General features: G+C 48.5%; 2 protein-coding genes across 2 annotated transcripts; one reads left to right on the top strand and one right to left on the bottom strand.

Annotated features, from left to right (window-relative positions):
• Window positions 1–339: 339 nt before the first annotated feature.
• EGR2 (early growth response 2) lies at window positions 340–3333 on the top strand. The gene is made up of 2 exons (XM_006272591.3): window positions 340–1334; window positions 1741–3333. The coding sequence occupies exons 1-2, from the start codon at window positions 1157–1159 to the stop codon at window positions 2892–2894; spliced, it is 1332 nt and encodes a 443-aa protein (XP_006272653.1). The 5' UTR covers window positions 340–1156; the 3' UTR covers window positions 2895–3333.
• A 2692-nt stretch (window positions 3334–6025) lies between these two features.
• ADO (2-aminoethanethiol dioxygenase) lies at window positions 6026–9863 on the bottom strand. The gene has a single exon (XM_006272592.4). It carries the CDS (start codon window positions 9852–9854, stop codon window positions 9117–9119), a length of 738 nt encoding a protein of 245 aa, XP_006272654.1. The 5' UTR covers window positions 9855–9863; the 3' UTR covers window positions 6026–9116.
• Window positions 9864–24579: the final 14716 nt, after the last annotated feature.

Here is a 24579-nt window from a genome sequence, read left to right as displayed (position 1 = left end):
GGTCTTCTGGCGGTCACGGATCCCTGCGGCCCGGCACGCGAGCGGAAAGGCGCCCGGCTCCCTGCTGCTCTGGGCGCTGCCCAGGGGCTCAGCCCTGGGGCGCGCCCGGCCCCTGCCAGCCGGTCCCGTTGTGCAGACACCAGTGCAACAGCGGGTCACCGCGGAAACGTCCGAGCGTGGGAAACGCAGCTTCTGGCACGCGTGGCGCGTGGAGGGGGCGGGGAGCGGGGGTGCCTGCGCCCACATCTGCGTTCCCAGGCGCCAGCCCCAGACAACACGGGGCCCGGGCACGGGGCTGCGGCCCAGGGGGGCCCACCAAGCCTCGCTCCTTCCCCTCGCTGCAGCTCCATGTGTGCACACACACGTACACACACATACACAATATATGTATATATAGATCAGACACTTTCCAACAGAAGTGGCGGCTGCGCGGCCTCTTTCCACCCGTAATTCAGAAAACAGAAGTGCGATTCCGTGAACGCGGCTATTTTCTGCTCAGCCGCGTTGCGGTCGCGGCTGCCAAGAAGCGGTCGGGGCGGCCAGGCTCTGAGCGGCTCAGCTCGGCTAGTTCCGAAGTTTGATTTTCCGGAACGAGGCCTAAAAAGGCGTGGGGCGGGGCGCCGCGCCGGATCCGCGCCTTATTCGGGCAGGGCCCACAACCGGAACACGCCGCGGCGCCTCCCACGGGCTTTTCCGAGTTCCGTTGACTGCGCTTGTTGCCCCTTGATAAAAGCGATGCGGGCGCCCGGCCGCCCAGCTCAGCCCAGTCCTGCCCAGGACGGGCCGGGCCGGCCCCGCGCAGCCTGCACAGGGGTCCCGCGTGCCTCTCAGTGATTCCGCCCGGCCCCGTTCCTCAGTCCTTATATGGGCAGTGACGTCCCGGGCATTCAGGGCCGCCCCATAAATACTTCCCGCCACGCTTCCCGTGGGCTGCAATTGATTACGAGCGCGACGCGGGCCCCCGGCTGTGCCCACAACACCACAGTGCGTCCCGGAGCCGCACAGGGCAGTGCCCGCGGCGGCGGCACGGGCCGCTTCGTAACAAGCCGATTTGGGTTTTTGTTTTTTTTTCCAGTGGAGGGAAAAGGCAGCCCTCACTCCGGCATCGTTGGCACCACGGGCAGGGAGAGCTCCTCCGCGCGCGCCTCCTGAGCAAATGATGACGGCCAAGACTGTAGACAAAATCCCTGTAACTCTCAGCGGGTTTGTGCATCAGCTCTCCGAAAACATTTACCCTGTGGATGACCTGGCCGCCACCCTGCCAACCTCGGTCACGATCTTCCCCAATGCGGACTTGGGAGGACCGTTCGAGCAGATGAGCGGGGCGCCGGGAGGTAAGCAGCAGCCCCCTTCCCGTTCCGCATGTGCCGCCTCGGGCTTGTCGCGCGGGGCTCGGGAGCTGCTTTAGGCACAACGGACAGAAAACTAGGCGAGAACTAGTAGAGATGTCGCTGGCTCGGGGCGGCGCGGGCCCCCGAGAAATCCCGGGGGCAGAAGGCAGCCGCCGGCTCTGCCGTGCCCGGGCGGCTCGCGGGCGCCCCGAGGCCCCTCTGCCCGGGAACGCTGTAAGGAACCAAGCCGTTGCTCAGATCAAGCGCGGAGCCCCGAGGCCGGGGAGGCATGTGGCGCCGGGCCCCGCAGGGCTCAGCCCCGGCCCCCGCAGGGCTCAGCCCCGGCCCCTCGGGGGCTCCGGTCGAGCGGAGGGTGGCGGGTGCTGATGGACCTTTCTGTTCCCCTCAGATGGCATGATCAACGTGGACATGAGCGAGAAGCGGGCTCTGGACCTGCCCTACGCCAGCAGCTTTGCCCCGACGGTCTCTGCCTCCCGCAATCAGACTTTCACTTACATGGGCAAGTTCTCCATCGACCAGCAGTACCCCGGCGCCGGCTGCTACCCCGAGGGCATCATCAACATCGTGAGCGCTGGCATCCTGCAGGGGGTCAGCACGCCCTCGTCCTCCTCGTCCTCCGCCGCCTCATCAGCCTCGCCCAACCCGCTGCCGCCCGGCGGCGCCCTCGGCTGCCCCATGGCGCAGGGGCAGCCCGCCGACCTGGAGCACCTCTACTCGCCGCCGCCCTATTCGGCCTGCGGGGAGCTGTACCAGCAGGACCCGTCCGCCTTCCTACCCGCCTCGTCCGCAGCCGCGCTGCCCTTCCCGCCGCCCCCGTCCTACCCGTCCCCGAAGGCGGCGGCGGCGGACGCGGGGCTCTTCACCGTGCTGCCGGACTACGCGGGCTTCTTCCCGCCCGCGCAGTGCCAGCGCGAACTGCACGCGGCGCCCGAGCGCAAGCCCTTCCCCTGCCCGCTCGACTCCCTCCGGGTCCCGCCGCCGCTCACGCCGCTCTCCACCATCCGCAACTTCACCATGGGGGCGCCCCAGGGCGGCGCGGCGGGCGCGGGCGGCGGCGGGGAGGGCGCGCGGCTGCCCGCCAGCGCGTACAGCCCGCACCACCTGCCGCTGCGGCCCATCCTGCGGCCCCGCAAGTACCCGAACCGGCCCAGCAAGACGCCGGTGCACGAGCGGCCCTACCCGTGCCCGGCCGAGGGCTGCGACCGCCGCTTCTCGCGCTCGGACGAGCTGACGCGGCACATCCGCATCCACACGGGCCACAAGCCCTTCCAGTGCCGCATATGCATGCGCAACTTCAGCCGCAGCGACCACCTCACCACGCACATCCGCACGCACACGGGCGAGAAGCCCTTCGCCTGCGACTTCTGCGGCAGGAAGTTCGCGCGCAGCGACGAGAGGAAGCGCCACACCAAGATCCACCTGCGCCAGAAGGAGAGGAAGGGGGCGGCCGCCTCGGGCCCCGGGCCGGCCTCGGCCCCCGCGCCCCCGCCACACGGCCCGGCCAGCTTGCCCCCCTGCGCCTCCAGGACCCGGACGCCCTGACGGCCCCGCGGGCGGAGCGGGGGCCGGGAGGGAGGCGCTGTGCACTTTATAGCCCCCGGCCTGCGGAGACCAGCCGGGACGGCTTTGCCCGGGCAGCGCTATGTGGCGGCGCCCGCTAAGTCCAGCGCAGATGCTCCCGGCCGTGCCCGCGGGGAGGGCCGGGCCGGGCAGCGGTTGTACATAGAGGAGGTGCATGCCTGGTGTCCACATCCCAGGGGACCACGGGCCCGTGTCCGCATGTACATGCGCGGCCCGCACGTCCCTGCTGTTCACACGCGGGTTTTAGACGCTCTATTTTTGTACCGCCCTCGGGCTCCTCCCCGAAGACACGGACGGGACGTGGCGACTGCCGGCGCGCTCGTCTGCCCTGACCAGCAGCCCGCGGAGGGAGACCGGGCTTGTTCTCCACAGCCTGTAAATAAACACTTTTCACTCGGAGGCCCGGGCCTTGCAGCGTTTCTCTGCTCGCTACCAGCCCCTCTGCTGCCCCGGCTTGGGAGACAGGGATCCCCGGGATGGGGTGGGGGCGGCGAGGCCGCGGGGAGGGCACAGCCAGGGAACTGCTCCTCAGCGCTGCCCAGTACAGGAACAGCCCCTGGGCCGCAGGGATTTCCCCGGGCAGCCTCCCAACCAGGGTGGGACACACCGTGATTTGTGGAGGGTGAAGCCCGGGGCCAGCACCAGGGGAGGGGAGGGCGGCTAGAGCGGGCAAGGGCAGGGCAGGGGCATGCCTGTTGGTGAAGCTTTCACTAGGTTTCTCCTGGGGAAGCCTCCTTGAAGGCAGGAAAATCACACCCGCGCTGAGCTGAGGCGCTCTGCCAGAGATGGCTCTAGCGGCTGCTGTTCAGAGGCAATATTGGCACCCAGCACCTGTGGGGTGTTGGTTGTAGACATGTTGGTATAAGGACTTAAGCAGGGTGTTTGTACCCGAAAGTTTGCAAAGAATTTTTCCAACTATTTTAGTTGGCCTAATAAAAGATATCAGATTTACCCAAAGAACCTGGTCTGCCTAGCACCTGTGGGGGACACTCACCAGACCTCTGTCCCTGGTGCATTGGCAACCTCACAAGTGCAGTTGGGGCAGCTGTGGGCAAGGAAGGGCCCACCCCATTCCATGCTTCTTCCTTCCAGCACCTGCTTGCCTTAACTCTCTAGATCCTAATGTGACCCTCCCCCCAGTCACTTGGATAAAAGCAAAGAGCACAAAGTTTTATAGGATCAGAAGCCTGAAAACAAAAAAATTAAAGCCCAAGTGCTTTAGCAGCTGTGGCAAGCAAATGTCTCCCTGGACTTGCACTTAATTTCAGCTGGGGAATACATCTTGCACCTAATTGGAGCTTCTTCTTGAGTTAAGGAATGGCTTTGTGGCTTGTTCAGAAAATGCAAAGCTGTTGTGGCACATTCACTTCTATAAAATGCAACACCTAACACCTAGGAAATGCATGTGGAAACCCCTCTTATGAAATGGCACATAATATATTGTCCTGGTTTGCTGCACGTTCTTTCCAGAAGGTAAGAACCTCTCGAGCACCTGTTTTAATTAAATGAGGCAAGCCCTTATTGTTCAAGGCAGACCCCAGCTCTTTGTTATCTACAGTTGCAGAGTAAGTGTGGAAGCAGGTCTTCACTATGCAGTAGTATTCTTGCAAATAATGAACAGTCTTGATCTGGACCTTTGCAGAAAAAAACCCACATTTAAGAATAGTCATGGGGTTTTTTTGCATTGTACAGACCTGCTTAAAGCTGAACCTAAGAAGCACTGAGAACCCACAGCTCCCATGGATAGCCATATTTAATTTACCTGAAGGAAATATTTATGCAAGTGTCTCCTCTATGCATTTGGTACCAAACTAGCAGGGGTTAAGTCTTGCTAGTATTAACTCTGACCCCCTAAATTAGTAGGCACTTTTCACTGCCGAAACCCTTATTTTAGCTTCAATGCACAGTGTTGAATAGGTTACCCTGCCTTCACTGGGTTCAAGTGAACTAAGGCAACATGTGGAATTTTACATCTCTGTTCATATTTAATGCTTTGCTGTTGTGTATTTTACTGGCTGCAAAAGAATGTAGACTTAGAGCTGTCAGTAGTTCTGCAAAGTTAAGCATGACCTGAATTGGCTTAGAGCAGGTTAAAGTGGTGTCTACAAATCTTTCCTTCCTCACTGAAAGCTTAGTAAAGCTTTTAAAATTCAGGTAGAAATGGGGCCAAAGCTTCAGAGCATGGCAGTGAAATAGGAAGGCTGGATGCAACTTTCTTTTAAAAAGAAAACCTTGCTAAAAGGAAGGAAGGACTGCTTGTATGCATTTTTCCATTCAGTACAGCTTCTGGCTGTTCAACACCTCAGAAAACAAAAAGGCTAAAGATCTTCATTAGAATGGGTAGTGTGTTTTTTTCAGATGTTGCCCTGCTCCCATTCCTTTGGAGCTCCTGTTATTCACCTGAAATACTGGGCCAATTTTACTGTAAATAAAGGTAATTGCATGTTTACCTAAATTTATACAGCAATTAGATCAGTCTTTGCTACAGAGCTGTGAAAATATAGGTACCTGCATTTATGGTTCCATGTTGTATGTCCAGAGGAGGAAATCATTTTTCATCATTTTTCATCTCTTAGAGCATTTCAGCAGTGTCATCTCATGCCGTATACATTTGGCTTCCAAGACACAGGTGAACTTTTAATGACAGATTTAACATAGATGCTCAGAATAGCGCAGATTAGGAAACATAGCTTCCTAAATGACTGCAGCTATAGCAGTGGTTAGAGCATCTTAAATGTACCACACAGCTCACTGCATCTATATCAGTGGACTATCTTACAGGCTGCTGCTGTCAAACCAATTTTAAAGCATATTTGACTTAGTTTTGGATCTGGCTGGACAGAATCTTGAGTACAGGACCACATGAAAATCTTACAAACCAGGATATGGCAGGACAATTTCATACTGGCATAGCATTCATGGTGCCAACATGAGAGGCTGAAACTAATATATAAATTGTGCATAAATTGACTTAAAGGTCACTTTTAAAAGGCAACTATGCTGTGTGTAATAATAGACAAAAGCAAATGAATCTTTTAATCTGAGTTCCCAACTCTATCACAACTGTCAAAGCAAAAAATCATAAGCCAGTGTCGAGATATCCTGCATTTATTCTATAGCTGAACAGTAACAATCATTTTTGCTGTTATGAAAACACAACAACCAGACTGCAGAGAGAAAGAACAATAATGCTGACTTAAACCTTCTGTTTACAGATATCAGGAACATCTGCAATAAGTTTTGACCCTTGAGGTCCCTTCCAAATTTATGATTAATTTCTAAATATACAAAGGTTTGGACAAAAAGTTGTACAGACTTTTCTTTAATGCATCTTAGGTTGTATTTGGTTTCTTCCTGGTACTGTGACCTGTTTTAATACTGGTCCTTTTAACCCTGATATAGTAAACGTTTTGCTGTGATCATTCTTACATCATCCTGTGAGGATGGGGGACTGCTGCTGTCCTCTATACTAAAGATGCATTAAAGTCACATCCTATTAAACATGCTGGCTAGCTTCAAATTCAAATAATTGAGACACCTAGGAAGTTAAAATAGGTTAGATAAAAATGCTTTTTGTAGCAGTTTGTTTTTCTAGTAGAGGTGCTTGCACTACTATTTCACATACTGAAGTCTGAAAAACGATTAAGGTCTTCGTTAGTGTTAAAGAGCAGAGTTTGAATCACATGCAGTAATGTGCTAAAGAACTGTACTACAGTTAAGTAATAAGATGAAGAATGCTGGAACCTACTGCACAACTGTAAACTGCAACGGAATTCCAGGAAAAGTAGGCAACACAGCTGTAGAAATATCTGACACTTTGAAGTGCCAGAAAAATAAATGCGAACTGCATAAAATAATTTTCACCTTATGCTCTAGAAAGAATTAAAGATTTGCATATATAATGCTTAATATAATTCACGTCCAATCTTTTGCAGACAATGGAAAATAACCCTTGAAGATTAAAGCCACATCAGGATTAGTTTAAAATTCTCATGTATAAGCAGCTATACAGGGAAAAACAAAATCTGCTTTTACAAATACAAAAAGCAAAGAAGAAATAATAAGTGTGATGGAAAAATTTCTGGATCAGGTTGGTACATCATTTGTGAGGTTGGTAAGTCAATATTTTTTCTGTTCAAGTCACTGCTTCAAGACCAGAAGAGTCAAGGCTACCCACATTTGGGTCTCTGGTACAAAGTGTGCATTAAGATATGCAGGCACATTACAAAACCTTTTCTTGCAGTATAAACAGAATATTTCAGTAGTAGAAAACAATAGTAGAATATTTCAATAGTAGAATGACCCTTGCTAGAAAGGCATACCCCCAACACCATGGGCAAACTACACCTTAAGACTGTGTACACTATAGCAAGGCAAAATTCACTGCATTTTTCTATACTATATTTATTAAAACACTTATGAAAAAGTAATTTTTATAAACAGTAGAAAGAGGGAAACCACAAGGCTTAAAAAGCTTAAAGTAAGTATCATACGTATAAAACTAAGCCTTACGTAAAGATATGATATCGGTCAAATTCAATTTCAAATTTAGGGATTGTGTATTTTTTAGAACCCAACATCCCAGAAGAGTTTCCATGAGACCTATGTGCAATGAAAAATTAACAAAAACATTCTCCCACAGTTTACACCCAAAACACTGCTGCATGAGAACTTCAAAATGAACTTGATTAGAAGCTGACTAATCTATTCTTTTTATCCAAACTGAAAAAAGATATGCAACCAGAAATAGCAAAGACATTTAGGAATTTTCAGCTTCAACAGCAAAAGATTAATGTGTTAAGAAATCTTTTAAAAGTAATTCTTAACCCAGCCATGTCTCAACAGTATGGCAGACCTTAATTTCACTAACTGTAATCCCAGAAATGGTTAGTTATTGTTCTAGTAGCATTTCCTGGCTCAGGTTGTTTTGTTTCTTGCTAATTCCATACAGCTCTTGAAACTCATTTCAGAGAGACAATCCCCAACAGACCCATGACAGAAGACTCCCCTGTCCCCTCCCTTGCCCATTAGCTTAATAAGGTGAGGCAGCAGCACAAATTCATTACTACTTACAAAGTAAACAGTGTTTGAGAAAATATTGTTAATGATATTAGAGGCCAGAAATACCACTTAGTTTTCAGGGCTCTCTACTATTAACATGCCTTATAGAAAAATGAAATGTTTCTTATTGCATCTATTCTCCCAACTTTATGACCCTTTTTCCCTGCACAAAAGTAGCTCTAAGTAGTGAGACAGGATACTGGTATTTTTTTTTTAACATTCAGTTGTGTGTAAGTTTAGAGAGAGCCTCTTCCTTATCACCGCATCTGTCAAAAGCAAATAAATACACTTGATCACTTTATTGGCCTCCACTCCTAGGAGGCAAGTGCCCAGAGGTAAAGAGTCTCCTACGTGTAGTTTTCCAGCAGATACAATCCGTGTTCACAGGGGTAGTACTGGCTGGATATCGTTTATTTGTTAGCTGGGAGAGCAAGACACAGCTACCACCAAAGCAGCACTCTCTTATGGCCCTGAGGAAGCACAGGAGATCACGTAGTGTATCTCATCCATCCTGGTTCCCAGAGTCGAGCATTGATTTGCTGGTAGACTTCTGGTGACATAGGTGGGGAAAAGGTGCCGTAATCTGCCCCAGACACTGCTCTCCTTGATATGTGTCTGTGTGCATCAGTTGCAGAAAAAAAGAAAGATTTCCACCCTCGGTGAGTCCACTCCACCAAGGCAGGGGTCACGCGTGGGAAGCTGTTTCTGCTGCAATTATGCATTCGTCACAGAGGCTGGAAATGCTGCTCATCCTCCCCACCTGACAGACACTTCATGTTTGGGGCCAGAGAGCTGAACAGATGAAATGAAACTGTGAAAAGCGCATGCAAACACATCTCCCAACACATTGGCCTGTCCTGGGGTAGGGGCTGAAAGTGGCTTTCTGCATTCGGGGAGCAGGGCCTGGCTTTGTGGCTATTATTACTTCAAAGGGGGTGGGGACTGGTCACTATGGCGTTTGGACAGCCAGAGATCCAGGGCAGGAGCCAGATTCCCTGCCAGGCCTCCCCAGTGAATCTTCTGTTGGCTTCCTGCTGCTGTTCTGGCGGCTGAGGGAGAGGACAGAGGCCCTGATCCCCGAGTGGGGGGCGGCAGCCAGACACACTGGGGGCAGCACCAGCTTCAAGGGGAGACCTTGGGGCCGGGGTAGGGCTCCCCCCCACACCAGAAATCCGCGGCTTGCGGGGTCTCAAGCAGCCACACCTCGCGAGGCAGCGCAGGCGGGTCGGCGCCCGGGGGCGGTGCCTCGAGAAGACGGTAGTAGTGGCAGTCCCGGCCGTGTTCGGGGTCGTAGGGCGGCGCCAGGATGTCAAGGAAGGCAGCGGGCCCGTCCACGGCGTCGATCTGGTGCAGGTTGTCGGAGTGCGGCGTGAGCAGGCAGGGCGGCGACGCTGGCGTGTAGAGCTGGCGCGAACGGAGCAGGGCGCGGCGGCGAGGCCCGGCCGGGCCGGGGGAAGGAGGCGCGGCCGCGGGTGGCAGCGGGTCAAGGCAGGCGATGCGCAGGGTGCCGTACAGCACCTTCAGCATGCCGTTCATGCCCGGGTGGTCGTGCAGCGGGATGCAGGCCCCGCTCCGCAGCAGGAACACGCCCATACTGAAGCTCTCGGTCTCGCAGATGTGCATGTAGCTGACGGGCGGCGCCGCCGCCGCCGCCGCCGCCCCCGGCCCCGGCATCGGCATCGGCACGGCCGCCGGCCCGCGCGGCGCCAGGCGCAGATCCTCGGCCCGCACCTCGTTCAGCAGCTGCTGTAGCCGGTGCAGGTTCTCGCCGAAGCCGGGCCCCGGCGCCGAGCCGCGGAAGGTGAGGCGGGCCTGCCGCGCCACTCGCTGGATCAGCGAGGCCATGTTGTCCCGGGGCATCACCGCTGCGCGCCCACCGCTGCCGCTGCCCGGCTGCTACAGCCTCGGCCCGGCCGCCCTGCGCATGCTCATGATCCGCGCGGCCTCCTGGGGATCGTAGTTTTGCCTCCGCCGCAGCGGGAGGGGAGGGCGGGGCTGAGGGGGGACTACAGCTTCCAGCGGCCCCGGGGCGGACACGTTGGCACTACCGTCGTCGCGTGTCTCGCGCTGTGGCTGGTGCCTGAGGTACCGCGGGTGCTTTCCCCTGGGCTTGTCCTCGGGCTGCGTCGCGGGAGCAGCCGGGCGCCCCAGGCCTGTTTGCACTGCGGTGTGCAGGCCCCTCGCAGCCCGGCTCGCGGCACCGTGAACAGCGCGCCGGCGCGGCACCGCGGCGCGGGCTGCGTCCTCCTCGCTTCGAGCCGCGGGCAGCTGGGGGCTGGCGTCTGCTCCGCGTGGCGCGGCCGCAGTCTCCACAGCCCCGACCGGCTGCCGCGAAGAGGCGCGAAAGGGAAAGCGCCACTTATGTGTGTGTCTGTCTCGCCGCGCAGACCCAGGCCGGTCTCTGCATCCTCGCGGGCTTAGTTGGGGCTTCCCGAGCGGTTGCTGCGCTGTGAGAGCAGCGCGGGGTGGTGCAGGCCGCCCGGGGAAGCTGTGCATCCTCCACCAATGAGGTGTTCAAGAAGACGATGGGCAACCGCTGGCCAGGGATGATTCAGGTCCAGCTCTGCCTACTTTAGTATTTCCCGTGTTTCTAGCCTCTGCTGGTTGCCCTTTTCATCCTCCGCCCTTTTCTGCTACAGGTGTCAGGGTCAGTTTAAGCCTCCCTCAGAGGCAGCGGGCATTGACTGCAGCCAAGGCTGGGGGCTTTGCCTGGAATGTGCCAGTGCTTCTGGGGCCAAAGCCACGGGGTTCTGGCGAGAGGGTCCGGCCCCTCTGCCCAGGGTCAGACTGATGGCCACGCAATCATATCTGGGGCAGTTGGCCCAGGCCTGATTGGTACAGGTTGTGGGGGTTTTTGCCTTCCTGTAGCCAGGCATGGTCCTCTACCTGGGATCTTTTGAGCATTTACTGACAACATTTCATAGAAGCAGGAGGTTGGCTGCTATGGTTCGCCTGCTTTACCTGCGGCAGGTTAGGGTGTTATGTGTGTGTTGTGTTAGTGTTGATGGGATGCTTATGTACAGTTTAGATTATGGATTGAGTAGGATGGTTTGCATAGGGATGATCCTAGCTCAGGCTGGGGGTTGGATTAACTGACCTTGAGCTTTGTAGCTTTGTAGCCCCGCTTCTCTCTGAGTCTATGATTGTAACCCTAGAAAAAGCAGAAGGGGGCTCAGAAGGCAGCACTGCCCCTTGAACTACTTCTTCATCCATTTTTTCCCAATTTAGCCCCTTCCGGATGGCAGCCTTAAGTGGCCCCAGATCTGTACAGTGTGTTGTTAATCCCTCATGGCCTGTTATCACACATCTATTTTACTGAGTTTATCACATTTATAGCAAAAGGACCATAGTTTATTACTTCCTTCTTTAACATGTTTATCTCCCCTCCAGGGTATCTGATTCTCAGTACACAAAGCATTTTGTTTTCTTTCCCTTTAATAAAGTCTCTGACACTTGTGTTATGCTGGCTGAACTGTTTGCTTCTCTGTAACTGCAGCTAATCAGTAAACAAGTATGTGGGTTCCAAATGCTGACTTCTGGAGTGCCTATGTATTGCTGAAAGGGAGGCAAACCTTTGGCCCACCCCTAAACTAGTGCAGCACAAGGGGCATTGTCCTATAATCTTACACAAAACGAATCCTAATTTTACTGTACCCACTTTGTCTGGTCAGACAAGGGACAACACCTGTGTTAATTAGAGGTGCACCCGTGTTTAGGTCCATATTGGATCAACACTGATAAAAGGAAAATTGACATTGTTGGGAGTTGGCTTTTTTAGCCAGTATAGCCGATAATGTCACCTATCGCCTTCCTGTAGTGGGGCACGGTCCTCTACCTGGGATCTTTTGAGCATTTTCTGACGTGCAGCTGCAGCATGCACGTGGTCAGGAATGCAGCTTGGTGCTTGGAGACCAGCATCTGGCTGGTATGTCTGTGAGTGGGAAGGTGGGGGGCAGAGCAAGGCCCCCATGGTGAGGGAGGGAGTGAGGCAGGGGCAGGAGCTGCCCAACTGGGGTGGCATGGGACATGGGACTGTGCCACGGGCAGCTCGGCCATGGGGGGCAGGGAAGGGGGGCAGTTTCCCTGCTGTTGTGTGCACCCCTGGAGGAGGCATGAGGGGCATATCCTCCCACCCTGGATTTCTGTATGGGATGGGCAGCCTTCTGTGGGCTTGGAGCTGGGGGCTGCGCTGTCCTCTTCCTGATGGGGGTACGGCCTGGGTGGGCAACGGAAGTGCTGGGAGAGGGGTAGCTATAGCTAATTTTGGGGTGGCTGTAGCCCACCTCATAGCTCCCCCTCCCAGCGCCGTTGCCTGCCCCAAGCTCAGCTCTGGCCCAGCCCCCATGCCAGGAAGAGGCTGGCACAGTCCTGAGCCCACAGCAGGTAGCCTGCCTTGCCTTGCGTGCAAATCCATGGTGCACATGATCCCCCTGCCCCATCCCGGGTTGCGCACAGCAGCAGGGAGCTGCCCCCACCTCCATCCCGTGTCCTCTGGATGACCCACCCACCTGTGGCTCTGTCCTGTGCCCTGCTCCACCCTGGGGAGTGCCTGTTCCTCAATGTGGGGGTCTCAATCTGCCCAACCCCATGCTTCCCCCATCACAGACTTATTGGCCAGATGCTGCTCTCCAAGCTGCCAGGCTGCATATCAGCTATTGCAGGGGTTTTCAACCTTTTTTGGTTGGGGTACCCCCAGCGGCTGGTCGAGAAGTGGGGAGTCCCCCAGCAGCCAGTCAGTGAGCGAGGGGCAAGGGGGGTCCCCTGGCAGCCAGTCAACAAGTGGGGGTCTCCTGCATGGCAGCAAAGCTGGGAGTGCCGCCGGTGACACCAGAAGTGCTGCCGACTTCTCTCTGTGCTGCTGCCACGTACCTCCTGGGGCCTTCCAAAGTACCCCCAGGGGTATGCGTACCCCCGGTTGGAAACCCCTCAGCTATCCAATTGTTATCAGCCAATATGGTTGGTTAATAATCAGCCATTGGTATCAGTCAAAAATGTTTTTATTGGCGCACCCCTAGTGTTAAAAAAAGGTGATATTAAAGTCATTCTGATTGATAGTGAACATGAAGGGCCAGATCCTGTTCCAGTTTATACGCACATACGGGGGTTTAGGTGCTTAAGTGTGATTCTGTTCTACCTTGCTTGAGTCCCTGAAAAACAGTAGTGCAAAAGGGGTGTGTTGGTGCTTTTTATGACTCGGTCTTAAAGGTAAGGTGACGGTGTGTTACAAAAGTAGATATGTTAATCTGTTTTTGGGACTTGAGCAGGGTGGACTAGTATTACATTTAGGCACCTAAATCCATTTACGCGCCTAATAGGTGGAATAGAATGTGGCTCAAAGTGTACATGTTTTCACTGAGCATGTTTGTTTTACTGCCTTGTACTATTACAGATTACTTTATGCAGAATGGGTTGGCAGCCTATAGCTGGTGAACCAGAAACAGTCCAGGAAGAGTTTGCCTTTGGCTGGGGGAGATCTGACCTGGCCCAAGGCAGCACAGGTGATCAGGCAAAATGCAGCTGTGTTGAGTCGCCACCTATCCTTTCCATAACACCCTCATTCATAGCCCTCCTCGCTGCTCTCACATGCCTGCACTACAGAAGGGCTGGTTATCTGCAATGAGGGTAAGTGCAGGCAGCTTGAGCTCTCCAGGGGACAGATTTGTGGCCTGATGCAGGGGCCTGGATTGTAAGCTCTGGGCAGTAGGGGCAAAAGGTTGCCAACCTCTGGTAGAGGAGTATGAATAGTCTACCTAAACAATGCTGTAAAATGTTTTGGTGTGAAACGCTGAGGGCCAATCTTTTTGGAAGGTGTGTAACAAGATAAGCTCCCAGTGCTGCGCTGGTCCCTTCCATTATCCAATCTGTTGCTCTGCTTTCTGCTCCCCTGTCCTATGCTCCCTGCCTGACCTGCTGCTCTGCTTTGTCTGATCTGTTGCTCTGCCTTCTGTACCCTGCTCTATCTGTCACTGTGTTTCCTGCTTCCTCCCCCATGTGTGGTGTACCACATACAGAGGCTACCCTTGCCACTTTTGGCATGTGTTCTGGAGGTTGTCCACTTCGGTGTGAAATAAGAGATTAATCCTTGTATTTTAAATCTATAAATACAAATATAGAGTATTGAAAGGCTTCCATGAAGAAGGAGGAGAAAAGTTGTTCTCATTGCCAGAGGGCAGGGCACAAGGCTATGAGTTTAAACTTCAGGAGTACACATTTAGTTTAAATGTCAGGAAGAAATTATTAACTGTAAGAACAATACGGCAATGAAATGAGCTGCTTAGGGAAACTGTGGACTCTCTTCCTCGGGAGGGTTTTAAGGAGAGGCTGGAGAGGTCTCTTGGATGTTTTAGTCTTGGATGGTTTGGGAAAAGCAGCCATATCTGCAGGATGTTAGATTAGATGACCTTTAAGGTTGAAACGCAGGACTGGAAGGGGGTCTTTTGGCCATGAAGTCTAGCCCTCTGCTAGACTCCCATCAAGTTTAGCCCCCTGTCCACAAGATCATCTGTTCTGGCCCCTCTTGCATACCAGAGCCACAAAGCATCCTCTAAAACAAAAACCCAACACTGTGCTGCAGGTAAGGGAGAGGGAAGACAAGGACACAGTGTCCTGCCACTAGAATAGTATGGAATGACATTAAAATATGCTCAGATGACCTTAGAAGGGAACTGTGCTGCAGGCTTGTGCAAATAACCCAAATGGAATTTGCTAATCTAATTTACAGGGGGGAAAAAAATCATTCCTGACCCTAGCATTATGATTGGTTGGACCCTGGTTTATGAACAAAACCCAGGTACAGGAGAATTTCTAGTGCACCTCAGTTGAACTCTCACCTATAGTTGGGGCAGAGGTCCTGTACTTCTGAAGAAGGTGATACTTCCCTGTCACAGGGAACTCGAGCCCTGTTAGGGAAGGGCTGAAGGGTGAGTGAAGAGTCCACAAGGCCTGGAAGGGAAAGGACTCGGTTTGAGCTTGGCTTCAGAGCAGGGCAGGGGGCTCCACCTCATCAAAGCCCAGTAGAGAAAAAAGTCTTTGATCAGTGGAGGCTGCAAGGGAAGAAAAGAGGAATGCATGCAGCAGTAAATGGTCAGAAACTAGAGGAGCAGGGCTGTCCACTTCATAAGATGCCTAGAGATAGGCTTTGCAGATTGAGCCCTAGACCAGGAGTAAACTAAGAGATTAAGCTGCTTAATGAGGAGCAATTGACCCAGGAGTCTGCTCAAACCCCTGTGGATTAGCCCAAAGGCAAATGAGGCTATAGATTGGATAATGAGAAACCCCTGTGCTAGGGCTGAGATGCAAGAATCAGGAGACCAGCAGGGGTGGGGCTGGCAGTTTGCTTTCAGGGTGAATGGGTACTCTTGTCCTGAGTGTTGGGGGGAGAAGAGCTTTCCTATAGAACATTGGGAGCTGAGGTCCATAAGGAGAGGTGGGGTTGTGGAGCCTATCCCTGGTGGTATGTACCCAGATGAGTTAAAGGTCTTGGTTGGTCTTTGTTTCGTTTTGCCCAGTGGGGTCATGTTTCTGTTAATAATCTGTAGATGCTGGATGTCTGGGGGTTGCTTACAGAGGTGGTTTGGAGGCCATACAGCTGAGTGCCCTGGAGCACACTTCAGGCTAGGGGCTTGATGAAGGGGGTGGAAACTGAGGTGCTGAAGCCACAGCAGATAGGGCCTGGGCCTGGCTCTGCTCTGGCTTTAGTTTGAGTGAGTGGAGGCTGAGACTGGGGCCAGCGGCCTTAGAGCAGGGGTGAGCAACGTGGTGGATCTGGCCAGCAGCTGGATGCCATTTTCCAGCAGCCCCCTGTGTTACTGTGGCTGGTTTCCATGGAGACCCCAGCAGCAGCAGGCTGTAACAGTGTGTGGCCAGGGTTTCCATGGATACCGACCAGCCCCCCCCCCCCCCCCCCAACAGCTCTGGCAGGTCTTTCCTTGAACTGGCAACATTAACACCTTGGTTTCTGGTAAGGAATGATTTATTATATACAATCAAGTGAGGGGAAAGTAGATGGAGAAGAAGTTTAGCAACTCCTAGTCTCAAGGCTGTACAGGAGGGCCCTATTAAGAATAGCCCATGAGCTTCTTATGGGGGGGGGGTCTCTTGGGTGGGATAAAACAGAGCTCAGATTACTGGAAAGATTCTCTTAACCTGGAGTATGCTATGGGGTTGCAGACTATTGTAGACTGTGTCCTGCATGCCAGATAGTCACCCCTGGAAGGCCTCCCATAGCCCCACTAGTTTGCCTTCCACTAATTGAAACACATTTTGAGAGAATCACTGCTGGCATCATGGGGTCTTTGCCCAAAAGCAGTGGGAGATAATAGTACATGTTGGTTATACTGGACTATGCCACAAGGTACCCAGAATGGACCCCATTAGGTTGGTGACTGTTGCAAAGGTAGCAAAAGAGGTCCTTAATGGTTTTTTTCCAGACTGGGCCTGCCCAAAGGGCTCTTTATGACCCAGGGAAGTAATTTTATATCATGAGTAATGGTGGATGTGTGAGAGATACTCCAGGTTAAAATACTGCAAACATCCACTTATCCTCAAATGGATGGACTAGTAGAGAGGTTCAACCAAACTCTTAAAGAGTATATAAAAGAAGGGCTCCTCCCTCCCAATCTCCAGATGTCTTCAGGTAAACTGTATGATAAATTTAATTAAATCATATTCACAATGTAAACTTAGTTCATTACCACCATGTCCAAGTTGTGGTTATGGTTTGTGAGTTTAATTATCTGCCTGAGTTCTTACAATTTGTAGAAAATCATTTTTCCTTCTGTCTTTGGGAAGTTTGAAGACGGATATTACTGGATCTTGATTCTTCCTCTCTTGTATATTTATAAAATGCCACGTAGCAATCGGTTAGGCCATTCCTGAAAACGTTGATCGGCATATGGCATTGTTAGAAGCCAAGAGGATTTGGAGAATATGCTCAGTCTCCCTTCCTGCTCATCTTTGTTCTTTGGGACCACCAAACAGCTTAATTATGGACACGTAAAAGCTAGTGTTGTTGCTACTACTAAGAGCAGGGTTATTGAAAAGATAGATTGAAAAAAAAAAAATCATAGACATATTAACTCATGCAGACAGTTATTTGGATATTCGCATTCTCAGCAATCACACTTCTACAGATACCTGCTAGAATACTTCCTGTTATAGCCACCAGCAGATAACTGAACACTAGCCAAACATGATTCAAATTGGGATAAGACTATAAAAAGAGAGACAATAAGCAACATATTGATACTGTTTTTGGCCTTTCAGTGATGGTTTATATAAAAGAATGTCTATTCAATTATTAACCTGAGAATTTTGTATATCACTAGAAACACCAAGAGGAGATCAAATTGTGAGCAGTTGCAGCTGTGCTGAAATCAAATGGGAACAATTTTGGTTCATATACCAAATTTCAAACAGATCTACATACACACTAGACTCCCACCCACCTAGACTGTTTGCTCGCTGACATGCATCCTGCATGCCATTAACCACTTAATTCACACTTGAGTACACTCGCGTTTGCTTGTGGCCTCTTAAATTAAGGCATAACTTTAATCGCTAGCAAGAGTTTGCTACTGATCCTAGTGGAACAGGAGTTGTCATGGTTCAGATGATGGAAGGTAGTACAGTACATAGCCCCTAGGACGTAATTTTGGAAGACTAATAGCTCTCACTGATCTTGTGAGTTTTGTGCCAATTACTTTCCTGGAATACCCCAGCAGAAGTCATGAGTTAAGTGAGATCAGAATTGCACCTAATGTCTGATGCATGAGAGGGTTGCTAGACTGTTGTGATGGACAACAAGATAATCAAGTCCTGTCAATTAATTTGCCCAGTCTGGCTTTCTAGGACTAATGCTGAAGGAAAACCATTTAAATGTCTCTTTAGCAGTGGCCTTTGTTTATTTCCTCATTAACCCTATTATATCCTGTTTTCAGGAAGAGGATGTCCAGCAGTTGGTGTGATGTCTTTACCTGCAACAAGTGGCACAGCAGTGCCATCAAAGCTACAATTTGATATGCAGGTTTTTGCAGGTGATGCTTTCTGTGGCTGTGACAGTTGACAAAACAGAAAAGGAAAAACACCCCTGTTTCTATGGAAAGAATCTTCAGTTGAACTTCCAGTTTTTTTTTCTGTGTCCTTTTTAGGCTGTTCATATTACTTTAGATGACCATAAATTTGATATGTAAGTATAAAACTTAATAGGGGATTGGATAATATAGAGTTATTCTACAGGGTATATGGGAGGACTTCCATAAGTAGGACTCACTCTGCCCTGGTTGAGATTAATTAAATCCAACATGTAAAGAAAATGCTGAGAGAAATTGCACCCAAGAAGTACTTTCTGGAGAAAAAACTGATTTTTTTCCAATCATTATTCTTGTGGATATCACTGTAAATTAGTAGACCAGGATTGTAAGGGATCTAGTTGCATGAGTGAGGTCTGCTTTCACAAGTAATGGTTGCAGGGGGCAGGTCCAGGTCTGAAAGTCTGGCTTTAATTGTCACAGCAGCAGCTGCTGGATGCTGAGCACTCATGAAACTCTTGCCCTTTTTAAAATTTCTGAATGGAAGGAAAATTGCACCCAATGTATTTAGCTTTTGTAATTAATTTCTACAATGAAGTTAAAGAAATTATTTCATTTTAGGAGGAAATTGATACCTGTACATTTTGAAACTTTATAGCCAGTGGTTCATAGAGGTAAGCTAATATAACAGCTGCATGAGTGAAAATGGAGAAGAACTTAACTAATATAGTGGGCTGAAGTTTTCCTCTGCCAATAGGAAAAGTCATGTGGGGTTGGAAACCCGTATTACCAAACAAAGAAAATATGGTAGGCATGGGTGGATCTAGAATTTTGAAAAGGGGAGAGGGTGCAGACGGTGAGATGCATTATCACATATGAAACAACACATTTTTCTTCAATTAAAAATAAATTAGGAGCTTTACTAATATGCTAAGAGTCTAGGGTTGTACTGAGGTAAAAACAAATATAACTTAATTGGGATGAGTTAAAAACAGTATACAGGGCTGTGAAATAGCTGCTCCTGGTGATGAAGCATCTAACAGACAGCAGAATTTCAGAATAAAGGATAGCTTGACTGGTGGAGTACCAAGACCATTCAAAAGAAGAAAGGAATGAAGAGTTTAGAAGAGATCAGGTAGATTATAATGAGCCATGAAGTCCATTGACTCTGTCAGCAATGCCTGACTAGAAATGCTGCTGCTACTGCTAGGCAGTTGGTTTTAAACTTTGAGTAGATCAAGAATCAAAGTGGGTGCAAGTGCACCCCCCACCTTGGATCTACCCTGATGGGAGGTAGGCTACTGTAGAATGCTTTTGCACCAAAGAATACAGCTAGGTGCAGATATATCTAATGAGAGAGATTGGGGATTGATTAGATGGTTCATTTTTTAACCTTGCAGCCTAGCCCTACACTACATCCTTGGAACTAGTGAGGTGGTATTTTTCATTGAGGCTTACTTTTACTATACGATTAGAAGCAATTTGAGTGTTAGAAACTATCAGAATTGGAGAATCCTGCAGCTGATCTTGAAAAAGCAATATGAACACTTTTTGTCTATAAAAGGCCATATTCTCCTTTCCTCCTATTAGTGTCATAATCATCAACATATACCTGTCAATAGGAACTTGTACAGATACACTCTTCATACAATGGTAATTGGAAACAAATGGGAATTCAGCTAATTAAATTTGTTCATTTTATAATTACTGCACACCATAATATGAGAGAGATTTGTTCAGTTTTTTAATTGGCAGTAGTAGACACGGTAAAATTATTTAATTTCTGCTTTTGAGTTTGTCCTTCTGTCTCTCTCACTGGTGGTGGTTAGATCAAAGAGTTATTTAGTTTATGTAGGTACATTGAAAAGCAATAAAATGTACAGGAGACATTTTCTATAAATAGACTTATTTATACAACCTATTTTTAACTTAGATCCTGGTACTTACTATTGACAAAACATTGAATTTATTTCTCACAATAATTGACACAGTAGCTACATTGCTGCAGGATAAAGATACCACTTGATTATAGTAATTTTTTTTGCATCAGGAGTTTATAGACATTAAAACCAATATATATCCTCTGGGAAAAACCTGGCCTGTGAGCTTACACCATAACAGTGGGGATGAAACTGTATTGGTTAAGCAGAGGGCCCAGACTCCATCCTGTCAGTGTTGTGTATGACAGACTGGCAAATCTTGGGGCAACATGTTCAACTGTGGTGCTGGTTACTACTCCAGAGAGGAAGGAACAACCTGAGATAACAGTATTTTCTACTGATAGCTGCCTACAAGCCCACAGATAACAATCAGGTCATATATGCAGTTTCCTGATCCAGCTTTCTTAACATTAAGTTTATTCCCCAGCCTCATTTGGTGGGCCTTTCACCTAGTCCTTATCTTGCTAATTAATATCAGTATCTAAATGCTTTGTGGCTGTGATGTTGTAGAATGAGGCTGCTAGTTTATAAGAGACCATATGTTTATGAAAGCAAGTAAGCTGAGGGAAAAGCAATTTTGTTGGCCCTTTTCTTCAACCTACATTGCGTTTTCAGGTGAAAGATTTTGCTTTAGGTTGGGGGGGGGGGGTTGGCAACCTACAGCCTGTGGGTTGGATCTAGCCTGCAAAGAGATGTTATCTCTCTCTCCATTAGTAAGCAGATGGGCAGGATTGGAGCTAGCAGAAACAGCTGAGGGCCCAGGAATGTGGTCAGGAGTGTTGAGGGACTTTTGGGAGGTAGGATGGGACCATCCAGGTATTGGAGAGTCCAGTGGAGTGCTCAGGGACTTGGTAGAAAGAGTGCCTGTTTGGACACTTTTTAAAAAAATAAATCCCACCCAGACAGAAGAGAAGATTAGTTCCATTTTGAATCCAGATAGCAGGCCAACCCTATTCATCTCAATGGGGGGCTGACTTGTTAGGCTTGCGTTAAGATCGAGCTGTGTTAATTCAACTTGCTATTAGTGAAAGGTTGCCAACCTGTGCTCTCGATGTTGTGAGAAGTCCACTGGGCACTTGCAAAAACTTGTTTTATAGTTCATGTGGCAGTACTTGCAGTCACAATTTTGTTTCTCCTGGGCATACACTGAGAGAAAATGTTCAACACCTGCAATCCAGCAATACTCTTGTAGGATGCAAAAACTGGGAGAGGTTTGCAGTGGATCACAGGTCCAGAGGTTCCTTTGCTTATTCTTGATTTCATTGCAGAATTACCATGGATTGTGCTGTGCAAAATAGTGGTTGCAAACCAAATATGTAGCAGTGTGTCTAATGCTTTGTACTTTAAGAGGCTGTCTTTCAGATGGTCTAACTTTGTGGATTTCAACTTGGGGTTATATTTGTTTGACCAAGGATCTGTATGAGGCTATTTGGTTTGGGTTAAATTTGAGATAAAAAGAGCAAGCAATGTCTAAGAGAGGGTTGCCTGAAAATACCATATTTGTATTGTTTCCATATTTATTTTTCAGAAAGCTCTTGTTCCCTAGAGAAAAGGAGTTAAGTGATAACATTTAACTGTGATTAAATTTGGTTAATGGCTCAGGGAAATGCCTTTTAATGTTTTAGGTGATAAATATTTGAGTGTTTTGTGTAGTTATTAAATAGAGGGGAAAATAATTGTATACATTGGGTACTTTTTAACTAACATTTGTCAATGTTACATAGGCATAGTGGTCTCACCCTGCATGCCTGTCAGACTCAGTGTACCCCAAGGATACGGGAGGAGAGACTTCTGAAGTGTCTGTTTAAGGAGGATACACTAGGAAGCAAAGGTTTGGAGTTAGGTGTACACAGGACCGTGATGGTTTCACTTTGCAGTCATCCACATTTAAATATTGAGAATTGCTCAGATAATTTTGCATTGTATTTTAAGCTGGCAGTCAATCGATTATTAAAATAAGAAGGATAATGTGAAAGTGCTGGAGTCTAGTTAGTGGGTATTAAAAACAGATGCAACTAATTAGAACTGAGTGAAACATTAAATTACACTAGGATATTTACCAAAGGAGAAGTGATATCAGAGAAGGCAGAGAGCAGTCTCACTGACGAGGGAAGAGAAGGGTGGGCAGGAGGCAGCGTGAAAACTGTTTCAGGGAATTTCTGCCCACTTCCATTTTCCCCAGATTGTTTCTTATTTCTTAGAAAACAAGGAAAGTTTACAGTTAACTGCATCTGCTGCAGAGATTCTGTACAGCAGTGAAAAGGTAGTTGGGCTTAGGGAGTGACAGGGACTAGGAGAAGGAAGCAGAGAGGGGAGAGTGGGGCAGCAGACACATGCTCATGCACATCCCACCCTTGGGCCCTGGATTGATTCAAGTTGGCCTCTGATTGTGGGACTGATAGTATTGCCAGCTCTTGGGATTTTGACTTTGCAAACTGACTAGAAAACATCCCAGAGAAACCAGATTCTAGTACCAGCCTATGGGCCAATCTCACTGAGCCCTTCTTCAATGAGGAAACTCTCTTCAGCTTTAGTGGGACAGTTCATTTTGGGTCAAGTGGAGCACGTATGTGAGTCTTTGCTGGATCAGAACCTAATACATTAAATATATTTTGTAGCTTTCTAATAAAAGGAATCTAATTCTCACATCCTCTTGAAAATGATTGAAAAATGAACTGGTAGGGATTCTCTCTCTCTCTTTTTTAATTCTTAGATGGAATATTTTTTTTGTTTTGGGATGGTTTTTTTCCCCCCTTAGAAGAGAGAGCCTCTTAGGAGTTGGTGCTTTACCAGCAGGAAAACTACTTGGTTTCCTTTCTCAGAAGTTGGCATAGATGTACTCCTCCTCTCATTTACATGTTTATTGTAGCAAACAGACCCAATCCTGCAGGGTGCTGTGCATGGGCACAGACTTGGCATGTGGGCACAGACCATGAGCCCTATTGATTTCAGTAGCTAGTCACAGTGCAGCTCATTGGAGGTTTGAAACTATTTGTATTTTATGCACATAGTAAAACTATTTAACCATTATAGAATTCAAATAGGACTCTAAACCCTGAAACATTTATGAACATGAACTAAAATTTGTATGATGTAAAAGTCTGTTTCAATATATTTATTTTTCAATGTTTAATTTATGTATGTATATCTACCTTGTTAAAACTAAATGCAAACAGTAATATTCTACTGTGGTTTTCCCACCATTTCTCTACATTTTGGAATATTATTTATTTATTTTTTGCTGTGTATGAAGTTTTATATAAATGTACAAATGGTAACATAAAAACAGTGAGGTTCTGGTGTTACATTACATTATTTGAGAGAGGTATGTGACTGCTGACTCCTATGCCCCTTTCAGAATTTGGAGTACTTGCCAACATTTAATGTTGTTATTGTTGGTTTTTTTTAACAGAGCTTCTCTATGAGAATTATAATCTTTAAATCATGGACTCTTGTTACCGATTTGGTTGAGGTGAGGGTATCTTGCTTTAGAAATAATGATCTGGTTCTCTTCCACATTCTACCAAATGTACGCCAGTGTAGATATTTATATTTCAGTCTAGTTACTTTTGATTTGCACCAGAAAAGAATCGGGGCCCCTTTTATTCTGTAGACCTGACTCTTATTGAGATTCAATATCTGACAAATACATGGCTTATTTGAAAAATATGCCCCATAGCAGAAAGAGTATCTCCGGCTTGGGGTATACAGGCACAAATTCTATAAGGAAAAAATGAAAGGTATGCATTCTCATGAGCAACCACTGCATTGGAATATGGCAGGTCTTTCTCCCAGAATAAGTTACTAGTCAGCAGAGATTGGTTAAATTCAGCACTTTTTGTTAGAATTGGTTTCTCTGCAGCTTTGAGGGTGTCAGTTCTTCACTGTCTTATATTTGTGCAGTCATGTATAACTTGCATTGTACAATGCATGGTAAAGTTTTGCCTTCTCTTTCCGTAGTCTTATTTGTACCAGGTTAAGGCAGTAGAACATAAGGTATCAGAAACTTGCATCCAATCCTAGTGCAGAGTGTGGCATTGCAGTCCTCCAGTCTTCTAAGCTTTTAACAATGTATTGGTTGTATCGGGTACTTGGTGGTGAGTGCTGTAGGTACTCCAGACATTCAGCTTTTCTGGTTGTAGGTCTTGGTATGCTCACACACCATCACACTTTTCCTAACTAGGAGCTGGCTTATTAGAGGTAGCAGAAATAGAAGTTATGAGTACATTAGGCACAAATACAATTAGTGATCCAAATACTAGTTCCTAACCTGGCATTGTGGATAATACAGAACAGGGATATTAAGTGTTTCATGCACCCTGGATCCTGATGCTGCAGTAGAGAACACATTGGTTCTGACCCTTGCCCTTCCAGCTCTTGGGCACAGCTCCAGTTTGTTTCTGAATCTGGTCTCTGGACTCATGAAGCCCTTCTTTTCTTGAGCTCTGAAAATTGTGGAGACCTTTATTGGCTAGATGTTGTACTGGAAGGTAACAAAAATGCCCAGTAATGAGCTGGTGATCATTATGTTCATACTAAATGAGTGATAGCTAGGAGTGCTGGTTAGAGACTCTTTTTTCCTGCCATTGGTCATCTGACCTGGGACAGTATTGCAAT

The sequence above is a fragment of the Alligator mississippiensis genome, chromosome 6 (assembly GCF_030867095.1).
Source record: "Alligator mississippiensis isolate rAllMis1 chromosome 6, rAllMis1, whole genome shotgun sequence".
NCBI lineage: Eukaryota > Metazoa > Chordata > Crocodylia > Alligatoridae > Alligator > Alligator mississippiensis.
The sequence above is the reverse complement of the archived record's forward strand: the minus strand, read 5'-3'. Positions and strand labels throughout refer to the sequence as shown.

Coding starts and splice junctions, on each gene's coding strand:
- EGR2 (XM_006272591.3), top strand. CDS start 1,157: ATGATGACGGCCAAGACTGTAGACAAAATCCCTGTAACTCTCAGCGGG. Junction 1,335..1,740: donor GATGAGCGGGGCGCCGGGAG/GTAAGCAGCAGC, acceptor TGTTCCCCTCAG/ATGGCATGATCAACGTGGAC.
- ADO (XM_006272592.4), bottom strand. CDS start 9,854: ATGCCCCGGGACAACATGGCCTCGCTGATCCAGCGAGTGGCGCGGCAG.